The sequence below is a fragment of the Cibotium barometz genome, chromosome 4 (assembly GCF_041138505.1).
Source record: "Cibotium barometz isolate CiBa-2024 chromosome 4, ASM4113850v1, whole genome shotgun sequence".
Taxonomy (NCBI): Eukaryota; Viridiplantae; Streptophyta; class Polypodiopsida; order Cyatheales; family Cibotiaceae; genus Cibotium; species Cibotium barometz.
Genome location: NC_141049.1, coordinates 5,907,076 through 5,929,722, shown reverse-complemented (window position 1 = coordinate 5,929,722; position 22,647 = coordinate 5,907,076). Strand labels below are relative to the sequence as shown.

General features: G+C 47.4%; 1 protein-coding gene across 8 annotated transcripts in view; it reads right to left on the bottom strand.

The window, feature by feature from the left end:
* The window catches only part of PSD1 (phosphatidylserine decarboxylase 1), a 72,892-nt gene extending 51,277 nt beyond the window's left edge, over positions 1-21,615 (bottom strand). For 3 of the 8 annotated variants that reach the window (XR_015263801.1, XR_015263802.1, XR_015263803.1), the window contains exons 1-5: positions 21,335-21,613; positions 9,672-9,760; positions 9,520-9,573; positions 8,903-8,968; positions 8,748-8,808 (exon numbers count right to left, since the gene is read on the bottom strand). Coding sequence is in view for 5 of the 8 variants with exons in the window: in XM_086784908.1 (XP_086641034.1) it covers positions 8,748-8,808; positions 8,903-8,968; positions 9,520-9,573; positions 9,672-9,760; positions 21,335-21,515 (451 nt within the window). In the remaining 3 variants the exon portion in view is untranslated. Of the gene's footprint in view, positions 1-8,747; positions 8,809-8,902; positions 8,969-9,519; positions 9,574-9,671; positions 9,761-21,334 lie in introns of all 8 variants that reach the window. The other 5 variants (XM_086784908.1, XM_086784902.1, XM_086784922.1 and 2 more) reach the window with 3 other exon arrangements.
* Between the last annotated feature and the right edge of the window lie 1,032 nt (positions 21,616-22,647).

Here is a 22,647-nt window from a genome sequence, read left to right as displayed (position 1 = left end):
ATGAGCTATTGGGTGTGCTCAACATCTATGCGCCCAATCATGCTAGTGCCAGAGCAGAGTTTTGGACTCAGGTTACTGATGCATTGCCAGAGGCCGCACATTGGTGTGTTGGGGGAGACTTCAACATGCTTGAGGACCCGGCAGATAGGGTGGGAGGCAGTCATGTTACAGTGCACGGCACGGAGCTTGCAGCTTGGGACCGGTTTTGTATGTCACTGAGGATCACTGATGCATGGCAGCATGGGCTTTCTCCCGGTCTCAGGACAGTCTTAGTTTCTCTCGGTCGGATCGCCGGCAGGGAGGGACTAATCTATCTCGGATTGATCGCTTTTATGTGGGCGATTGGTTAGGGGAGCGAGGGGGCTCCGTCGGCATTCTTGCTGGCACCTCATTTTCAGATCATGCGCCAGTTATATTGACATTGGAGGAGGGGACACGGGAGCCCAGCTTGCAGTTGAGGATCCCAGAGAGGGTACTTACAGATCCCAGTCTCGCTGAGGACATTGAGAGGATCTGGCATGATAGTCAGTGCTCTGACCAGGATGCAGCGGGCCAGTGTGCCCAGGGACTCATTGATCTTAGCTCTTTTCTACACGCTGCAGCTTTGACACGACTGGGAGAGATTCGCGAGCGGGAGCAACGGCTGAGACGCAGCCTTGCTTCGCTACAGCGCCTTCAGGAGCAGCAGCCTGCATGTGAGTGGGTGGCGTCCCAGCTGAGCCAGGCACGCCAGGAGGTTAGAGAGGTAGAGGAGCAGAGACATGAGTTTTACTATCGTCGTCAAGCCTCTCAGTGGACGCAGCTTGGTGATAGAGTGACTGGGGAGTTTTTTGAGATCACTGGACCCCGTCATGCGCGAGCAGGAGTTCGCCAGCTTGGTAGACCGGATGGATCGATAGCTACTGAGCTCGGGGAGATCAGAGCCATTGCCACTGCTTTTTATAGTGACTTGCTTTCAGCGGAGCCAGCCACTGAGGATCGAGATGTGTGCAGACAGACTGTGTGGGCCCATGTGCAGAGGAGGGTCACAGACCATATGCGCACAGTTCTAGGTGCGCCTCTGTCAGAGATTGAGCTTGCCGAGGCCTTGAGGGTCCTGCCGCGACATAGTTGCCCAGGGGAGGACGGACTGACGCCGGCCTTTTTTATGCGCTATTGGGACCTTTTGGGGCCAGGCCTCCGCAGGGGCTTTCAGCATGTTTTGGACACTGGGGTGATGCCGCAGAGCTTTTCAGAGGGCTTGATCTATCTTATCCCCAAGGGGGAGGGAGTATCGGATGACATTCGGCATTGGAGGCCTATTACGATCCTCAATACTGTCTACAAGGTCTTAGCAAAGGCCTTGAGTTTGAGGATCCAGCCCTTCCTGGGGGAGTTGATTCATGCTACTCAGACAGGATTTGTCAAGGAGCGCAGTATCCTTGACAACATCTTTACTTTCTGGGAGGCGACGGCCCGAGCTAGGTTTCTTGGCGAGGACTTGGTCGTGATGCTTCTCGATTTTGAGAAGGCATACGATAGAGTTGATTGGGGATTCTTAGAGGGCACTATGCTACGCCTGGGCTTTGAGCCAGGATGGATCAGAGGGGTGGCAGCTTTGTATTCCACAGCTCGCAGCCAGGTGCTGATTGCACGAGGTCGGGGGCCAAGTTTTGAGCTGACCAGATCAGTCCGTCAGGGGTGTCCTCTCGCCCCTTTCCTTTTTCTCTTCTTTGCGGAGGCTATGAGTATGTATTTGACGGCAGAGGAGGTTGGTTTGAGAGGACTTCAGCTCCCAGTCCGGGGGGAGGATTTGCTTGATGCTGAGTTTGCAGACGACACGGGCTTATTTTTGCATGGCCAAGAGGCCAATCTTATTCGGGCAGAGCAGTCGCTCCAGGTTTTTAGTGCAGCTTCGGGAGCATTGATCAATTGGCGCAAGACAGTGGCCTTTTGGATCAGTAGTGCTCCCACTCCGGCATGGAGCCCGGACCCCGGTTTTAGATGGATTCCTCCAGGCACAGCAGTACGGTATTTGGGATGCCAGATTGGCCTTGATTTGTCACCTGAGCAGCAGATTGCCCCGCTTCTTCTGAGCATTCGGAAGAAGCTATTGTTTTGGAGTACAGCTAGACTATCCTTGGCTGGGAGGGTGGTGGTGGCAAATCAGGTGCTGTTAGCGACTATGTGGTACATTACGTCTTGCTGGATTTTCTCGAGCTCTTGCATCAGCCAGGTACAGAGGCTAATCAGGAACTTTCTGTGGTCTGGGCGGGACGGTCAGCCAGCTCGGGCAAAGGTTGCATGGGCAGTTATTACACTTCCGCTGGCTCAGGGCGGTTTGGGCATTATAGATCCAGTCGATCAGAGTAGAGCCTTATTGGGGAAGCTTATTGTTCGGGGGTTGCTTCCAGGCGCTGAGCCTTGGAAAGAGCTCCTCTTGCAGCGACTGCAGGCCCGGGCGCCTCCTGCAGGGGGTACTTGGGCACCAGAGATTCGCTGGATCTTCATAGAGATGAGGAGGACAGGCCTTAGTAGAGGATGGGAGGACAGATTTGCTTTGAGTATCCTGAGAGCTTGGGAGCTGCTGAGACCGGGGCTTTCTCAGCGGCCTCCTTCTTGTGTTGAGGAGCGGGCCAGGCAGCCGCTCATCTGGAGCCCAGCGGTTCGTACAGAGCAGGGTCATATGCTGGGTTCTCGGCCTCGTCTAGCCTGGGGACCTTTAGCGGCAGGCCCAGCTCGTAGTTTTGGAGACTGGCAGGCTTTCTGCAGTCTACCAGAGGAGACCCAGGTGGAGAGGCTGAGTCACTTCAGAGGGGGGTTGATTATGAGGGATGATATTCAGGAGGCACTTACAGAGGAGTGGTTCACACCTCTCGAGCCAGTGGCCCCACGGTGGATGGGTGCCTTTACACAGTTGGAGATCCTGATTGCTGTCAGAGCTAGCACTGAGGATGGCAGATGCCTCTATTATGAGATACAGGATGAGGGCAGACTCCAGAGAGTGGAGGTGGAGTCGCCTTTGGTTGCAGAGTGCACTTTTCAGAGGATTCGGGTAGTGGCTGCCGCTTCTCGGAAGTGGCATATTGACCCCGACCCTGCTGACGTGCTCCCGGATTGGCGCATAGGCATATGCAGCGCGCCCCTTGGCCCGGCTACAGTGGGACCCCGGGGAGTACGAGTGGCATGATCCTTATGCATCCCTTGAGGCCACAGAGATCACCTTTTTCCAGTATACTGTTCGGCTGGGACGGCATATTTTGACGGCGAGGAGGACGGTTTCTCCAGCGGCAGCGGGGCATTGGCGATTGCAGGGACTATCACAGGAGTTCCTGGAGGATTTCTGGGCTCGGCTCTGGGCTAGTCGACAGGCCCGCAGGATCTCGGCTTTTCAGTGGCTGGTCGCCCACAGGGGCTCAGCGGTTGGCACTTGGCTTGTTTACAGCGGTCTTCCGGCGGCCTGCGTCCGATGCGGCCACCCTATGGAGACACAGAGACATTGCCTTTGGGACTGCCCTCAGGCACAGCAGATTTGGCTGCGGATGCTGCGTATTCTGGCCCCCCTCTCTCCAGAGGGTATGTTTACGTGGGGTGCCGCTGCTTGGTCGACTTCATCAGGGCCTGCTATGGGCTATGAGATGGAGCAGGGCAGTCAGGCCATCAGATTTATTAGGGGCCAGCCTCGCCTGGTTCCGGCACCGGATTTCTCGTCCGCCAGCTGGACACAGGAGAGGGATTTACGATGGGAGCTCCTCAGCAGCCTCACCATCTGGTTCACCTGGAGGGCCCGGTGCTTTACGGCCTTTGAGGGGAGATTAGAGCCACCAGCAGAGACTGTTCGGGGGATTTGGCAGGAGTTGATCCACACCCTGCGAGGACAGTACGACCGCATCCGGGGAGACTCGGATGAGGCGATCTTACGGCGCCAGGCCTTTCATACCACTTGGCGCTGCGGCCCGTTCTACACCCTACACACGGGATCCCCCCGTTGGCACTACAGGCCACCTGTTTGGCTCTTCCCCCCCCCTATTGTATGATTTAGCCGCTCAGTTCTTTAGACTGATGCTTGTATTTTGCAGCACCTAGGGAGAGTCTCCCGGGCTGCCATGATGTATTCACTGCTCTTCTCTCTGTTAGGAGCAGGAGAGTTCTCTTTTGTAGCCCTACGGGCGTTTTTTACATAACTAATGAAAGGATCTTTTCTCGGGAAAAAAAAAAAAAAAAGACTAGGCACATCCACGTGCTCCGGTTGATGAGAGTTTCAATGGTGCTCTAGAAAGACAATGGGATGGAGGTTGTGTCACAACCCCACGGATCTCCTAAACGCAAAACACAAGTGATTAGTACAAACCCCCTAAGAGGGGTGCATGCTAGGTCACCTCCCTAGTGCTAATCCTTGGGATTAGTAGCCTAATCTGGCAGGGTTAGCACTAGGTACGTAGCAGGTTGTATGCACTCTAAAACAAGGGTGCACATACCAATGAAGGTAGATTGCTGGCTGATTTGATGGAGAGTTGTGTTACCCGTCTATATAGTTCCCGTGGGGGTCATATGATAGGTCGAGTAGGCCACCCTACATTGGGTCCAAGTGGGCCCAACTAACCACATCACCTTTATTAAACAAAATTCGGACATAGCTTTCAACAAATACAAGAACATTTGGAAGCCCACAACCCAAGGACTGTGTGTCCTCTAAAGATCTCCCTCTACCCTTAGTGCAATTAGATATGAGAGTATCAGCCTACACTTGCATGTATCCCATTTGGCTCGATACCAAACCTATCTAAGCTATCTCTAACCATCAAGCCACACTTGGCCACCGTATGGTGTCCAAAACAGGATCTGTCCGATGTTCGTTCTGCTCAAACACTCCTCATAAAGGGGGCCTTACAAAATAGAGCTAGCCAGTTCATGCGTTGTACAGTAACAATGATGAGGGTGGAACATTGATTTCCAACAAAACCAAGTGATGCACACAGCATGAGGTTTACATCATATAGTGTTACGTAAAATCCATATCAAATTCACTACAAGGTTGTCACAAGCGGTCTTTGTCTATAGTAGGGGGGGCACCCGCCGCAGAGCACCGGCTGAAGCTCAAAGAAGGTGGGCTGCGAATTGATCTCGAAGGACATGTCCAGCTTGCAAAGAGAAGCCTTAGTGAAGATCAAGAGGATGTGGGGGAAAAGGGCCATGGTATCTTGGGGGGGGGGGGGGGGGGGCGGGGGGATTAGAGGGATCAATGATGGAGGGGAGCAGGTACCAAGAAGATCCCCGTCCTCGATTGAGCCTGCAAACAGTGAGTTAGATCGTTGGTCAATAATGCCTAGCATGCCCTTATGGGGGGTATGAATGACAACATTCCACACCACCTTGGCCATACTCTGAGGTGGTCACTCCTCACCCATAGAAAGTCGTGGATGAGCTCTTATGCCTGCCTTATGCATGAGAACAAGAAGGACCAACAAGACATGGTGTACCTGTCACGTGCAGGCCCGTGCCAAGGCTTATCTGCAGCATGAACAGCATAATCCCTGATTAGGATAGCGGTTAGACAACATTCAAGACATCATCATCATCATGGAGGGGCATGAGTACCCAGTTGGCAACCCCCAGACATCAGTCGGCAGCCAGCATGGGACTCAGGCAGCAGGCAGCCAGGCGCCAGAGTAAGGGCCAAACACATGGGCAATCATTAAAAGCAGCGTAGCATTAAATACAGCAATATGTGAAGATTATTTATCCAAGAACTGGCCGATAGCAGTCCATGCAAGCCAACCTGCTACTTCAGCATATATATAAGCATGAAGGCATAGATCATTCATTGATATCAGCATTTCACAGAAGTTAGAAGTCTAGAAGTCAGTAGAAAGCATGTAGAAGACCACGTCACCCTATTGGGGTAGACCAACAGCCTTTGAATATGTAAAGTCATTCAGTCACCTTTTTGTACCATATAATAAAGAAAAACCCTGACACCAACTATCTCTCTCCCATGTCTTAATCATGTTTAATCAACATCTTGTTCTTAATCAAGCTTAGGGTCGTGGATCAGCACAGTAAGGCTTATGCGCATGCAACAATAACACATGGTGGCTAGAAGGACCTCATTGGCCACCACAACCCATCCAACAGTAAGGCTTCCGCACATGCAACCATACCACATGGTGGCTAGAAGGACCTCGTTGGCCACCACAACCCATCCAGCCAAAGAAAGTCATGTGCAAAAGGTTCTAGCAAGTGCTCATAAGGAGGAGGGCAATATGCTACTCTAGGGTCGTATTGATGCCAACCTCACAACCTAAAAAACCTTCACTTATCTCTAAGTCAATGTAAAGGAGGAGCCCACCCATATGCCGCAAAATTCGTGCCTATTGATTCTTGCTCTCAAGGCAAGGCGAGAATCCTCACTGTAGTTGCTGGATATGAATGAATGTGATGTGATGGGATGTGAATCGGGATAGATGTGAAGCACCATGTTTCTCACTTTGAGTTATAAAACACAAAAGTATAATTTAAGTGTTGCAAGTCCCCCTTCATATCAGCAAGGTGGTTTGTATCATCAGCAAACTTAGAGTCCAAGAGCTCCTCCATGTTGCGGATAGGTAGTCTAAGACCCTCTAAACCTATATCTTACGCCCCTAGGAAATTACTCATGGACTCCACCGCAAACAAAAAAAGCAGCCAGAGGAGAGCCCAGATAAACCAAGCAATGATGGACAAGCACTCGCTCCGTGCACCTTGAATAAATACCCGACTATGGGCAATGTAGGGGAGGCTCCTTTGGGGATGGTTGGGACTGAGTGGGCTCCCGCACCTCACATGGGGTTCCTCATAATGCGGAGGGAGGAGGCTGTTGCACCCTCTCGGGCTAGGGAATGGCTGGCAAGGCTGTAACTACACCGGCTAGGTGTGAACGTCCTGGGGTGCCATCTTGTGAACAATACGCATGTCAACACTTAAAATGTAACAGCCACAATGCACAAAACAACTCAAAGATACATCTCTGCACAAGATAATCTGCAAGAGACAAGCACTACATAGCACAGCACACCACCACTGGGGCCACGAATGGGCCACCCCACCCCCCTCCCCTCTTCAATACTAAAGTATATTATTAGAGTATTTTAATCTATACAAAGTTCCAAGGGCTTGCCAACCAAATAATCCAATGCAATGCAAATATGAAGACAAATTACCCAAACAAAAGTGTGTCGGAGTAGATTGTCAATGCCGGACTCGTCAAATGAGTCAAAGTAGCTCGGCCGCCAATTTCATACACCTAAAGGGGAGTGAACACGAAACTGTCATTCCGAGACCACGCACAAACAAGCGCTCTTGTACTAGAGCTTGGCTCACGCCCTTGCAGAGACCATGGTTCAAGCCTCCCTGGTGCAAGTACACAAACAGGTTCAAGCACATGGACAGGTACTAGTACGCGGTTTCCAATAGCAGGTACTCAAACAGGTACACACGGAGTCGGTTCACAACCAGTACATATGGGTGCAATAGGTACTACTGTAAGCACAGCAGGTACAGTAGGGTTTCCTGCAAGTACTGCAGGTATAGAAGGCTGTACAGTAGGGTTTCTAGCAGGTACTGCAGGTATAGTACGGTTCCCAGCAGGTACAGTAGGATTTCCAGCAGGTACTGCAGGTACAGTAGGCTGTACAGCAGCTGTTTCAGCAAGTGCAGATGCAAGAACAGTGGGTACAGCTGATGGCAAGGATGGTACAGCACCTTTGAGAGCAGGTACAATCAATCCCGTTCCTAGAACCTGTAGATATAACAGGCCTTCCGAGCACGGAACTAGCTCAATGGGAAGCCTAAACTGGGATCCCTGACAATGGGTTCCACATCCTAGCCACACTACAGGTGACATGAGGCGTGGCCTCCTGTAGGTAACACAAGTCTTGGCCTCAGTACAAGCGACATGAAGCTGCACGAAATAGGGGAAGACTACTTGGGCAGCCAAATGGTGACAAGGGCCACCAAATCCTTCTTGAGAGAGGGAGCGGACAGAGGGGAAGCTTTGCCTCCTATCAATGGTGGCTGCTTGGGGCTACATCAGGCGAAGGCCATAGTCACTAGAAACGAGAAACGGGGACGGAAAAGTTTGAGGAATGCAAACTGGGAAACGAGTTTTTAGGAGTGGAAAAGGCCGTTTCTTGTGACTATCACTTGGGAGACGGGAAACGGATGGGATTTTGAAACAGAGAAACGTGTTTCTAGGGACTGAAACGGCCGTTTAGAGCGGCAAGGGCGAGAGTAAGGCAGGAGAATGAGCAAAAGAAAGCCCTATTGAAAAAAAAGTAAAGAGAAATATGTTTCAGGTTTTTATTTCCGCAATGTCAATATGGCCACCAGTATAACCATCAGTACAGTGTCCCTATGACAGTCGATATGAATGACGGTATAAACATCGGTATATACAACCTTGGAGCAGAAAGTACAGTCAATCATATGCATCAGTAGTTTAATGCACATCAGATAGAAGTCCAGATCCATTCCAGATCTGAGTTATCATCATTGTAAATATTCATGATTATTCATGCAATCGATATATTCATTAGATTAGGTGAACCTTCTCTTGGTGCATTTTCAATTTGTGCATCTTGATTAGTGTTAATTACAGGCATGATCAGCAGATTTCCGTATAAGCATGTTACATCACTAAACGTCATGTAAACATCCTTGGCAGATTACAATCTCATAGCATCAAATTTAATCAGATTACAAGTTAACATTTAATAGAACTAACAACATACTTGCATGGAAAGCCCGACAATAAAACCTGTAAACATATGGACGAGCCCAAATTGGAAGTTCCTACAAAAGCAGACATCAAAAACCATGTCCTTGAGAATGCGAAAATAAGTTTCCTTAATATCTGTCACCTACATTCAGAAAATAGCATACAAACCACTGATGTCAGCATGCCAAAAGCGCGTGAAATTAGTCGCAAAGGAAGGATTTGAAGAAAAGCTGCCTGCACCAAAAGCAGACATCAAAAACCGTGTTCTTGAGAATGCGAAAATAAGTTTCCTTAATATCTGTCACCTACATTCAGAAAATAGCATACAAACCACTGATGTCAGCATGCCAAAAGCGCGTGACATTAGTCACAAAGGAAGGATTTGAAGAAAAGCTCAGTTGGCATAACCATTCTTAAATATACATGATATATCAAAAGAAGAGGTTGTGTAAACACATCTACTAGAGATCTTCTCAATGAGTGGCTAGATTAAGATTCACAATCATAAACCAATTAAAATCACACTTACTGCGCTACCTGGAAGGCCATAGTTAGGAACGGCAACAGCGAGGTGGCTGAATTAAGTTTCACAATTCTAAACCAATTAGGATCACACCTATCGCACTACATGAGAGGCCATAATTAGGAACAGCAATGGCCATACATAACTTTACCATACAGGCAATAAGCTACCAGTGGATCGATCCACTTAGTAGTGATGCAAGACTATAGATCAGTCAATAAATGGCCAATAACCGAAGCAACAGACGGTTAAGGAAAATTACCTTCAGATCAGGCTCAAATTCTGGTTCAATGCCTTGTAGCCTTGCTTGTTCTAACTAGCAATATTAAACCAAACAAAAAGGATAAGCTGATGCTTGTGTGTAATTACAAAGCTGTGGAAAAAACACCTCAACAAACCAAAGTATAGTCTTGCCTGTTGGTCATCATAAAGACGCTTTGCATGCAATCCTCCCAACATCAGCAGTGTAGCAATTGTTGCACCAGACAGTAAAACCCTGTTCCCTGAAGAGTATGGTTGAAAAAATCATTTTGATGCTACAACTCCCCTCATTTTAGAGATTAAAATATGCATGATTGCCATTAACTTGGTCAAAAAGGGCCCTGCCATTCTGCAACCACATGCACCCACCAGATAACTGAAGAAAACGTTTTAAATATGTTTTACTCTAGTGGGCATCAGTGAATGGATGCATGTTCATAAACAGGTAAATATGTATATCTAATTCCAGAACCACATGTCATATTCATAGTCATCCCGCATGACACTTGTGAGGCTATATCACTCTCCACTAGTTTATGCCAACGAGATGTAGTGATATTTCTCCGTCCCATGCTGAAAACCTTGTCCTGGATCCAAGTCTCCTATGCCACCCAAAAGTTGCTGAAGAGAATTGACAGCCCTGCCAAGTTGATCTGGATCTTGCAAAACTACTCCACAAGCACCTTGACATAATTGTTCAGAGGTGTAAAAAGCCGTATCCATTGCCCATGGTACTATTTACAAAAGGCCGATTCACCCTGTCGCAGATTCAATGAAGAAAGCGATATTTTGCTCTATGAACTCGTGGTCTGCAGACAGTTGCAATCCCCCCAAATGAAAGCCTGTTTGGGTACCAGTCAGCAATAGTCTCTTTCTGACCCTGAACTAAGCATGAAAAGAACTCCAGAAGAGCTTAAATAGACTCTTTGGTTGTCAGTGTTTGGCAGGTGCGCATACATCACCAACCCTTATTAGGGTAATAGAGCAGGAGCTCCAGGCAGCAACCCCCCCCCCCCAAACCATGTCTAGCCCCCGCCTGCACCTGCGCCCTCGCCCTTTCCGTATGTCATGACCGTTCCCTGGCAGCATTGCGCTCTTTTGGAAGTTGGTTGCCACTTCTAACTTTTTCCTTTCTGGAGGATTCCATGGCACATGCTCCTTCCACCCCAATCAAGGCCGCCTTCAACCATCTCTTTTACAGAAATGAACCTCCTGCTCCTCTCCAGCTCAGTGGCTTCAGTAGAAGCCACATCACCTGGTCTGCAAGTTCGGGCAAAGCCAACCAGCTTGGAGTCAGATTCATAACCTTCTGCAAGCCGCCCTCGAAAATGAGCAAGGGTGCATCATCAACATCCAGTTTCTACGTAATGGGTACATCCGAATCGAGTTAGACTCGTCCTCCCTCGCAAAGAGCACCATTTCCTTGACTCCTGTTGCAGGATAGGGCACTCACGTGTACTATGCCACGTGGAGACACCGCTTCTCTCTGAGCTCTGACCCGCTCGCTGCTGGTGCAACTTGCTTCCTAGTCACAGTTCACTTCCCAGGCCTACCGAAGGAATATTTCAAGCTTCTCCTGAAAATCGGGCACTCCATCAGCCGGGTTCTTGAGGCTGCGGCCATGACTGGGGCAGCAGAACTCCCTGCTCATTGCCTTTGCAAAGAACCTCACCCCAAAACCTCGTCATCCCGCAACTGCATACTTCCCGTTTCTTGCAGCGTATCAAATTTTCATTTTTACCAAGGCACTGTTTCATCCACCAACAGATGGGTCGCCTCGCAGGATCTTGCCCCTGTTGTCGCTTTGGCAATGGGCAACAGATCCGTGCACCACTAGGCATCAACCCCTGTTGGCGTTCCCGCGCTCCACCAGACACCTCCCTACCCCCAACCCTAGCGACTCCCCCACCAGGCAGAGGAGCTGAAGTAGCATACAACCTCCAAGCAAGAGTGGCAACAGACTAGCCATTGAGGGGACGTAGCTCAATAGGCGCAAAGCCCCAAGTAACAATTCCCAAGACAAACCGTTATTTGCATTTATCACAAAACTCTTGTAGAGCTGTCAAAGGATGTAGCGAGCCAGGTGGCCGCTCCCACTACCTCTAAGGGGTGCCATACAAGAGCCCATCACCTCTCCCCCTCCCTGCATGATGAGGGTCGCCTGACTGAAGGGCCTCCCTCGATTGGCACCCCACCAATGTAGGTTACACCCAATTCTCGTGGATTCTTCAACAACCAACTCGACTCTTCACACCCCTTGTAGTATCCTTCTTACCCTTTCCTTGGGCAGCTTTGTTCTTCTTCTTGTTATTGTTGCCTCCTCGTCCTCCTTTGTTCTTGCCCTTATCTTGGGCAACGAAAGCAGATTCCAACTTTCCTTTGCCTCTCATCGAAGGAATCAAAAGAGGGAGGCAATTTACCAAGCAGTTTGTAGATCGGGTTGTTGATTGCGTCCCATATTCTTCAAGTTGCCGCTTGGTGCAAGTAAAGTCCCCAATCTTATCAGTGATATTGTCAGATTCACTGATGGAAATCTTCTCAAGATCCACCTCTAAATTGGCAATCTTCACGGAAGAAACAGCACCAAACCTCCTTTGAATCTCAAGCCACATCTATCGGGCATTACTCCTCGTAGAAATAAATGTGCTTGTATGGCAAAAGTCATGCAATGAATGATGATGAGGTGTGCACGAGCATCCAAAACTCCCTAAAAAGCTGGATCCACCAAAGCAAGTGTCATAATCGATGTCCAAACACCGGCACCTTCAAAAGACCAAGTATGATAATTGGTGGCATTACGCTTCGTGGAACACTGATTTGGGGAGGACTGTAGGATGGAACATGAGAGAAAGAGGGGGAGAGGTTCTGAGGGAGGGGAGCAACAAGAGGAGAAGTGGTTGGGGGAACCACCAAAGGTGGTGGATATGAGGGCAAAAGGATGAAAGGACTAGATGTACGAGAGATCAGAGCAAAACCACACAGCATGAAATATGTGAGTGAATATATATATAAGGGTGAGTGCAAATATGTACAAGAGCCCTCAGGTGTGAGGTAACTCTGAGTAGAGAGACCAGTGCAGAAGCAGAGATGATGTCGGAGCTGAAGCACGGTTGGTGACTAAGGCTCGCGTCAATATGAGGCAAAGCACTCCGAGTGGTGGTCGGTGTCGAAGGCTCGTGTCAGTGGAAGCAGAGGCACTCCGAGGTGATAGTGGCAGCGGAAGATGAGGTGATGCAGGCTCTCATGACAAGGGTGCTACTGTCCCGAGTGATGGTGGTGGTGGAGCAAGCTCTGATGACAAGGCTCTGGTGGCACGGGTGCTGCGTACCTGAAGCAGAGAGGGATGTCGTCCCGAGTGGTGCAAGCTCTGGTGACACGGGTGTCGCGTACCTAAAGCAGAGAGGGCTGCCGTCCCTAGTGGTGCAAGCTCTACGTACCTGAAGCAGAGGGGCTGTCGTCCGGAGTGGTGCAAGCTCTGGTGACACGAGTGCTGCGTACCTGAAGCAGAGAGGGCTGCCGTCCCGAGTGGTGCAAGCTTTGGTGACACGGGTGCTGTGTACCTGAAGCAGAGAGTGGGCTGCCATCCCAATGTAGCAGTGTTGTCCCGATGGTGAGAGCTGAGGCGAAAACGCTGATATGCTCTATGTATAGCAAAGGGGGCTATTGTCCCATGGGTTGTGGCAAAACGCAGAAGATGTGCTGATGTAAGCACTGATGTAAGCCCTAATGTATGTGCTGATGTAAGCACTGATGTAAGCCCTAATGTATGTGCTGATGTAAGGCTGATATAAACATTGATATAAGCCCTGATGAAAATGCTGATGTCTGCTGATGTAAAATGCAGATGAAGTGCTGATGTAGGCGCTGATGTAAAACGCAAATAACAGTGCAGAAGTAAGCCTAATGTAAGCGCCGATATAAGGCTGATGTGAGCCTGATGTGAGGCTGCTGTAAAACACTGATGTCAACCTGAGGTAAACGCTGAAGACAGCAGAAGAAAAAACGCTGATGAAAAGGATGTAAAGCTCAGATGATAAGCGCTGAGGTAAGCCTGATGGTGTGCTAAAGTAAACGCTCATGTACACTTGATGATGAAACGCTGAAGTCAGCCCTGATGTAGGCGGCCTGCAGATGATAGCAGAGAGGGCTGCTGTCCCACGGTGGCCTGTATAGCAGAGGGTGCGCTGCTGTCCCACGGTGGCCTGTAGCAGAGGGTGCGCTGCTGCCCCACGGTGGCCTGTAGAGAGGGTGGGCTGCTGTAAAACGCTGATGTCAGCCTGAGGTAAACACTACAGACAGCAGAAGAAAAAACGCTAATGAAAAGGATGTAAAGCTCAAATGATAAACGCTGAGGTAAGCCTGATGGTGTGCTAAAGTAAACGCTCATGTACACTTGATGATGAAACGCTGAAGTCAGCCCTGATGTAGGCGGCCAGCAGATGATAGCAAAGAGGGCTGCTGTCCCACGGTGGCCTATAGCAGAGGGTGGGCTTGTAACTCGCGGCGGCGCGCCCGGGGGACTAGGGCCTTTGACACACTTGTTGATACCATCAATGCATATTAAAACACTTAAACATGACCACAGCCTTAACACATATCCATCATCACTTTGCATAAAACATAAAAGATGGACAAAACATCCACAAATGTTGAAAATGGAGCTTGCACGTGTGACACCACATAGAGGCCAGAATGGGCCGACCCCCCCCCCTTGGGGTAATTTATTACCCAAGGAGAATAATATCATGTACAAGCTTTGAGGGCCTTACTCTCCCCACGGGAGATGCCGGATTATCCATATACAAATGCCATAACACGGCCCAACACGAGGCTACCAAGCCGGAATACAGGCTGTAGAAATGCCGAGCCAACAATATAATCCATATACCTCCGTGTGGGTACTGATTCTTCCCCAAAAACCACGGGTCTTCATGCAATAGAGCTGGTACAACAGGTTCAGCTCTCCATTCAGCCGGTACAATAGGTACAGTGGTTGGTACAGCCAGTACAAGGGCTGGTACAATAGGTACAGTGGCTAGTACAACTGGTACAAGGGCTGGTACAGCAAGTACAAGGGCTGGTACAGCCAGTACAATGGTTGATACGGCAAGTATAAGGGCTTGTACAGCCAATACAATGGCTAGTACAGCAAGTACAAGGGCTGGTACAACAAGTACAATGGCTAGAAATCATAATAAATGATTAAATACCCTTGCCTTCAATATTTCTTCGAGATGGAAGCCTCCAAAACAGTCCCCAACAACCGGTATTCTTCATGGGCAGCCTTCAAGAGAGAGAGAAAGAGAGTAGCCATCATTAGGGCAGCCTGTAACGGTGGTAGAGGCTAGTATGCAAGAAGAGAGCCTCCATAAATGAAGAGAGAGGGCTCCAATTTATAGATTTGGGGCTCCCATGAGTGAAAATGGAACGAGAAGGCTATGATGACAAGTGGAGAGCCACACAATAGCTGGAGTGACAAGTGTGAGGCCACTTGTCTCACTTTGATCCACTTTCTGACAAGTGTGAGGCCACTTGCCTCACTTTGATCCACTTTCTTACCACATGTCCCAATTTAAGAGATGTGTTCTCCCATAATCTTTACCTCTAAAAATATCCCAACTAGTAGACATTCTGTCGTAGGCACTTTGCCAACTCTTGGTATCTGCTCAATTCCAGATGTAATGACGCAAACAGAATTTCCTTCGGAGTTGGGCCAAAAATAGCAACTCTCCTAAATTTTAGAAGTGTGGTCCTTTGTATTCTAGGATAATCCCCCATTCCCAAAGCTTGTACTTTCCAAATATTTAGACATCCTAGAATCCACCAGACCCCTTTCATATTGGGAAATGTCCAGGCTGGTGACAGGGCTACTGTCCCGAGTAGTGGCCAGATGGTACCGGATATAACAATGAAGTGGTACACCAATGTGATGAATGATAGGCAAGGCTATATATACTGAGGAGGGGGTGCTGGTCGGTCAGCCTAAAAGGTGTAGGCCAGCAGCCAAGACAAAAAAAACCCAAATAAATCATAAAATACCCAGAAAAATACCCTTTTTAGGGCTGGGAAGAATATTGTTTTCTCATAGTGGAGGGAGAGGGTACCGATGAAGTGGTAGCCTGGGTTGTAGGGGATAGGATTCCCTGCGAAGAGAAAAGAAGTCCAAAGAAGTTAGAATATTGATCTCCAAAAGCCATATCCTCCAAACTCAAAATCCTCCTCTTCAAATAGGGCTTGAGGCAGCTAGACCTCCTCTAAAACTGAGCACAATTAGTATGAGGATAAAGAAGAAGGAATGCAGGGTGTGAGGGTGGGAAAAAACGAGAAGGGGAGAAGAGAAATGGATCTCCAAGGTTTCATGGCACCACATATGCTAAAAACACAGCTTTGTGAAGAAAACGCAGCACCTCTAAGAAAAACGCAGCTTTCTAATGAAAAACACAGCTCCCAAATGAACATGCAGCTCCCAAATCTGAAAACACAGGTCTTTTTGTGCTGAAATCTGTAAACAACAGTTTGTTGAAGAAAAAGCAGGTCCTAGAGCAGTTCTAGGCTCTGATACCATGTGAGAAATCTGTGCTACTGCTGTAAATCTGAAAATCCTCCAAACTCAAAATTCTCCTCTTCAAATAGGGCTTGAGGCAGCTAGACCTCCTCTAAAACTGAGCACAATTAGTATGAGGATAAAGAAGAAGGAATGCAGGGTGTGAGGGTGGGAAAAAACGAGAAGGGGAGAAGAGAAATGGATCTCCAAGGTTTCATGGCACCACATATGCTAAAAACACAGCTTTGTGAAGAAAACGCAGCACCTCTAAGAAAAACGCAGCTTTCTAATGAAAAACACAGCTCCCAAATGAACATGCAGCTCCCGAATCTGAAAACACAGGTCTTTTTGTGCTGAAATCTGTAAACAACAGTTTGTTGAAGAAAAAGCAGGTCCTAGAGCAGTTCTAGGCTCTGATACCATATATGTGTAGACAGTAGATTGCAAATGATCAAGAACCTGAATATGAATGAAGGTATAGCACGAGGGAGGCCCATGAGTGCTGGTATGTACAAGTCAAGGCTGAAATCAGAGATGAAAATGATGTGGGAATGACGGACCTATTTATATAGGTCCTCATGAGCTGGTCGGCCAAGTCCTACAAGCCGACCTGCACAAAAATCCATAAAATGCTGAAAATTGCTTAAAAAGGCACCTAAAAATGATGCCAAAATAGCAGATAAAACATGCAGTGCAAGGTCTCATAAATGGGCCAGATACAAGCATGCAGGGAGTCCATCTGGGGATGAACAATATTTCCAACACTGTTCCCAGGAATTTAAGGACCTAGTGAACCGTTGTAAGGCACTTGAGGCGCCACATGTGTTGGTTTACATGCCATACTTATTCAGCCTTCCACTGGATTATCAAAATGAGGTCCTTCGGAACCATATTCATTCTCCCGATGACATCTACCACTAAGACTAAAATGTTGATGATACCCTTGTTGTTAAAAAAGATGGTGAGCCTGTAGGCGATACCTCACGCAAGAGCCAAAAATCGTTTAAAGACAGAAAGCGAGGGCATATTCCAGCATCCCAAGAGGGTCAGAGGCAAGAGAGAGTCTACGCCGCATACCGAGGAATTGGTGGCGAAGTGAAAGGACAACCTATGCTTCGAGTGCAACCAGCCTGGCCATCACTACAAGGATTGTCCGAAGAAGAAGTCTTCGGGGGCTAAAACCCCAGTACATATTACGAAACTACAAGGTAACTCTTTGATCTCTTCTATTGAAATTCATCATCTGGCTAGTAGTAGTTGCCAGGGATGTCAAATTAGTGAGTCTGCCTTTGGTCTGCATGATCTCCTCTAAGATGAGAGATCTATGGGCGGCCATCACATGCGGATTCTATTTCACGACGGCTCTACTCACAATTTTATCTCTGCATGTTTGGTGCAGGCACTACGACTACCCACGGAGGCAAGTGACCATTGTAATGTAGTTAACCTTGCTTGTGATATAGACAAGGAAGTGTGGGATAGAATGATGCCTAGACTGGAAGTCCAGATTCAGGACTACCGAGAGGCTTTGGACTTCCACATCATGGACCTTGATAGGGTGAACTTTATCTCGGAAATGTCTTGGTTTTTCGACGAGAGCGAGACGATGATGTTGGATTATCGGTCTCATAGGCTCTCATTTGTCCATCAGGGTGATGCCCCCCCGGGCCCCGTGGATTTCGTGATGTAAGCTTGACTCAAGCTTCGGCAAACGATATATATAAAACTCTTTTTGATTCAAATTGTGAACCATATTATTGTTTTCATGATCTTTTCAATTCTGAAATTTTGTTAAAATCGTCTCCTTGTGAATGTAATTCTATCTCAAGCAGTGAAGTTTCTAAGGAACAACAAATTTTGGATGATATTTTAAAAGAGTTTCATGATGTATTTCCGAGTGAGTTACTAGATGATCTGGCACCCGAGAGGGGCATTGATCATGCGATTGAGTTATTGCCTGGTAGTAATCCGGTCCCCTGACAACCTTATCAGTTTTCCCACAAGGAGGAGGATGAGATTACTCGGCAACTGCAAGAGTATCTCAATAGAGGTTTTGTTCGGTCTCGTAAGTCTCTATGGGACGCTCCCATTCTTCTGTCTCGAAAGAAAGATGGTAGCATGCGCTTCTGTCTAGATTACGAAGGCTTCAATAAACTCACTGTCAAGAACAGGTATCCTTTGCCGAGGATGGATGACCTAGTAGATCATCTTCAGGGTGCTAAGTATTTCACAAGATTGATCTATGCTCAAGCTATCATCAACTACGGATTAAGCTTGAGGACGTGCCTGAGACGTAGTTATGGCCACTGAGTTTTTGGTCCTACCTTTTGGGTTAACCAATGCTCCTACTACTTTACAGTAGATGATGAACGATTTGTTTCGTTTATATCTAGGAAAGTGGATTGTCGTCTATTTGGATGACATACTAATTTACAGTAGGTCATTGGAAAAGCATTTGAAGGTTGTCTTAGAGTTACTCAGACGAGAGAGTTTGTATGCAAAGGAGTCAAAGTGTGATTTCTTCAAGTAGGAACTCTTATCTTTGGGTCATATCATTTCTGTCGATAGTATGAGAATTGATCCAGATAAGCTTCGAAAGGTCTTGGAATGGCCGATTCCACAGACGATTAGGCAAGTGAAATCATTTCTTGGTTTCACTAACTTTTTCATGAAATTTCATCGGGGCTTATGCCAAAATTGCTACCCCTTTGACTCAACTTTTAAAGGGGATGAGAAGCAAGAAGGGTAAAATAAGTCCTCCCGTGGTTTGGAGTGTCAAGTTGGATCGGTGTTTTAGAGCACTAAAGGAGCTAGTCACCTCAATGCCTATGTTGCAAATCGTGGATTCTAATAGACCTTTTGTGGTCGTAACGGATGCAAGTGATTATGCAATAGGTCCAAGACGGGAGACCCATAGCCTTTGAAAACAAGAAGCTTTCAGATGCACAAATGAGGTATCCTACCCAAGAAAAGGAACTTCTAGCTGTTATCCACGCAATGAAAATCTGGAGACACTATTTGTATGGGTTTCGATTTGTTGTCTGGACAGATCACCACTCGTTGAAGTATATTTGCGATCAACCGGACCTAAAGGGTTGAAAAGCCACATGGGTTGACCTCATGGAGAAGTTCAACTTTGAGATCTGTTACCGTAAGTAGCAACTAATCGAGTTGTTGATGTCCGCAGGATCCCCAAGGTCAATGTAAAAGAGATAACGACTGACTTCTATCTCTCTCTCAAAGGGTGTTGCCAATATGATTCACATTTTGGTCGAATCTGACAATTGGTCCAGGTCAATTGCAGCCCACGAGACCCAAGTGTTCTGGACACTCTGATAAGTGCTGCTGAGAGAAAGATATTGGAAAAGTATTCCATTGTGATGGATTACTATTCAATGATGGCGTGCCCAATAATCTGGACGTTCAAACTTTGATATTGCATGAGTGCCATGACGCACCTAGTGCAGGGCACCCGAGCATACGTAGAACCTTGGACTTGGTTGGCCGGCATTTCCATTGGCCATGCACGAAATCCTTTGTTGAGAATTATATGCGGAAGTGTACCCAATGCCAGCTTAATAAGGCTGAAAGGCTTAGAGCTAGAGGGTTATTGCATCCTTTGCAAATTCCTAAGAACAAGTGGCGAAGTGTCTCGACGGATTCTTTAATTGGATTACCCCGGACGAGTAGGGGCCATGATTCAATTTGGGTCGTTGTTGACCGATTAACGAAGATGGCTAGATTTATCCCTACTAAGTCATTGGTGAAGAGTCATGAGTTGGCTCAGCACTTCATGCGGCAATTGTATAAGCTCTATGGACAGTTTGTGGTCGAGGCTACATAGGAGTCAGTGCATAGTCTAAAGAATCGCTTCCCGAGGACATCGATGGTTCTTAAGGGGGGAAGCATGTTACAACCCAAGGCTAACCAAGGTTAAGACCTTCAGGTTAGGTAAGCCATAGCCTATGGGTAAGGGGGGTAAGTAGCTATGATGAGATATGTGATATATTTGGCTCCTAGTTTATAGGAGGCCTATATTAGTAACTTTGTGAGTCAGTTTGAGAGAGAGCTCCTCAGACCTAGGCTCAAGGCCTTGAGACTACTCCGTGCTTCCATCCGATGAGTGTGTTCTAGTGGTATGGGATGCCAGGGACTTTGCACGTGGAGCTGTCTCTGATGCTACTATCTTGATGAGCCTAAATGGCTCTATGGTTGGGCGGTGGCTAGATGCCTGAGTCTTTGTACGTTTTTCCTAATGCTTAATCGCTTAATCGCAAGGTCTGCTAGCTTGGGGGCTTTACACTTCCCCACATACTTCACCGTATCCTCCTTCCGAGAGCAACCAGCCAAGGAGGGCCCCACCCCCTGCCCCCCACCCTTTTTGTAACATTGTACTCTTGACCTCCTTAGAGAGTTGGTGTCTGCTTGCACGTGAACATCGTTATTTCAACTAATAGAAGGATCTTTTCATGGGAAAAAATAGCAGGTGAGCATGCATCTATGTGGGAACGGCACTACCCTCATAGCATGGGGCTATATCTGCTCTCTGGCTTGCTCCCCCTTCTTGGAGCATGCTTGGCTAAAAATAGTGAACAAAGGAACTTAACAGCAAACCCCAAACTCATAAGGGCTTTGAATGCATCCATACCAACCTACCCATCTAAATGGTGCTGAGGTCCTTTCGAGAGCAAAGAAATCGTGCATACCTTAATCACCTGCCTATGTCCAAAAGGAAGTGTGTGAGCGGTATGCACACTCAAATTAGGACACAAATGGCCATATAACTCTTACTCGTGAAAGACCACTGTGCAAGCTGCACACTCTTACAGCTGCAGATTACAACTGCACTGCATAGCAAGCTCCTCTTGTACAAGGTGTTGCTGGCATAATTTGAGAAGGTACCAACTTGCAAGGTCTCGCTGCCTTCACTATCAACGCATGTAATCATGCCTTGCACAATGATTAGAATCGGCATTATTAGGAGGCACCTTACATTTCATTCCATACATATATCTTAAGAACTTCCCCCCTTTTCTTGAATGATTAGATAAGTGTAGGTTAAACAGCTCCACATGTCTGTTTAGTAATATATGATTATCTACTCTCCTACACATTAACCCAATTTGACAAGGAAACAAAATCCTTACGAGTTTAATAATACCACACCACGACAGCGCACAGCGTTCAGTGGACTGTCAACTAATCAATGCTAATGAAAGGTTTTGTGAAGAGAATCCTTGGCTCTTTATAGGATTTTTAATAAGCAACGCACCTTCGCTTTCCCCTGACCTCTCATCTCCACCAGCCGTTGCAGAGCCATGTCTGGCGCCGTCTCTGCGCAAGCTGAACACCAAACGGGGTTGGCTACTGCGAGTGAAGAGCCCTCTCGCTTGCCTGAATGTGGGCAGCACCTCCAAACCCACCAATCTGGGGCCCCTGGCCAGAAAGGCCATTGTTAAAGCGTGCAAACCAGTGTTGAAATTCTTCCACCCAACAACCTCAACACTCAACTAGCCTAGTGACTGGCTTAATCAGGGAACCTTAGTCTACCTTCCGGTTCGTCTTTAAAATTTAACGATAAGCACCTAAAATTCAAAAATGTTTTTTCCCATTTTTTTAATGTAGAGTTATTGCTCACATGTGATGGCGCATGCACTTGTACTATAGATGGTTGCGAGCACGTGCCTGGCACATGCATGTAGCGAGAGGATGGCAAGCGATTGGGACGAGCTGGAGGAACCAGGAGAGGGGGGATGAGGCAAATGGGAGTCATAAGATGAGGTGAAGAGGTTAAGGGAAGAACAAGGAGAATCATGATAGGGTCGCAAAGAGACAACAACAGGATTGGATATCTTTGGTTGAAATATACAAGTGAATAGGGTGTGTGCGGGAACAAGCCCTTGGTTAGAGGCTGTAAAAGAGAATGTGTAAATGTGAGAGAACCTGTGAAAAGGTGAGAAGAATCTACTGGGAGAGAATAAAGGGTAGCATGAGAAGATTTAGGAAGTGTGGAGATATTCTGGGAGAGGTGGAGAGAATCAAGCAAAAGAGGTGGAGTGAATCAAGGAGAAATCAGTGGGATTTGATGCTTGGATGTAAACACTATAAATTGAGGCATTGGCCTAATGAGAATTTGCTGGTTTTTGATTATCCATGCCTACATTAAGCTCTTACGTCCCCAGACTGATCACTTCAGAATGGTTATCTGCAAGATAATACATCCCCAGACTAATCACTTCAGAATGGTTATTTGTTGCATCTTAATTATCGTCTAATCACTTTGTTAATGATGTTGATTCTAGCATTTGATCTACCATAACTCATCACATTGCTGTAATTTTAACATGGTATCAGAGCCAACCCTTGAATCCATCAATTTGTGAGCCCATTATCTTGCTAATCACTTTACTAAATAAGATTAGTAGAAAATTAATATTTTTCCCTCTTTTTCAACTAACCCTCTGTACCCCTAGGTGGTGGAGGAGCTCTATCTCCTTACACACTCAACATTAGCTCCATTGCTTCTAGCCATCATAGATAGCCAACACCCTTGTGCTCCAGCCAGTCGAATCAACGCAGCAAACC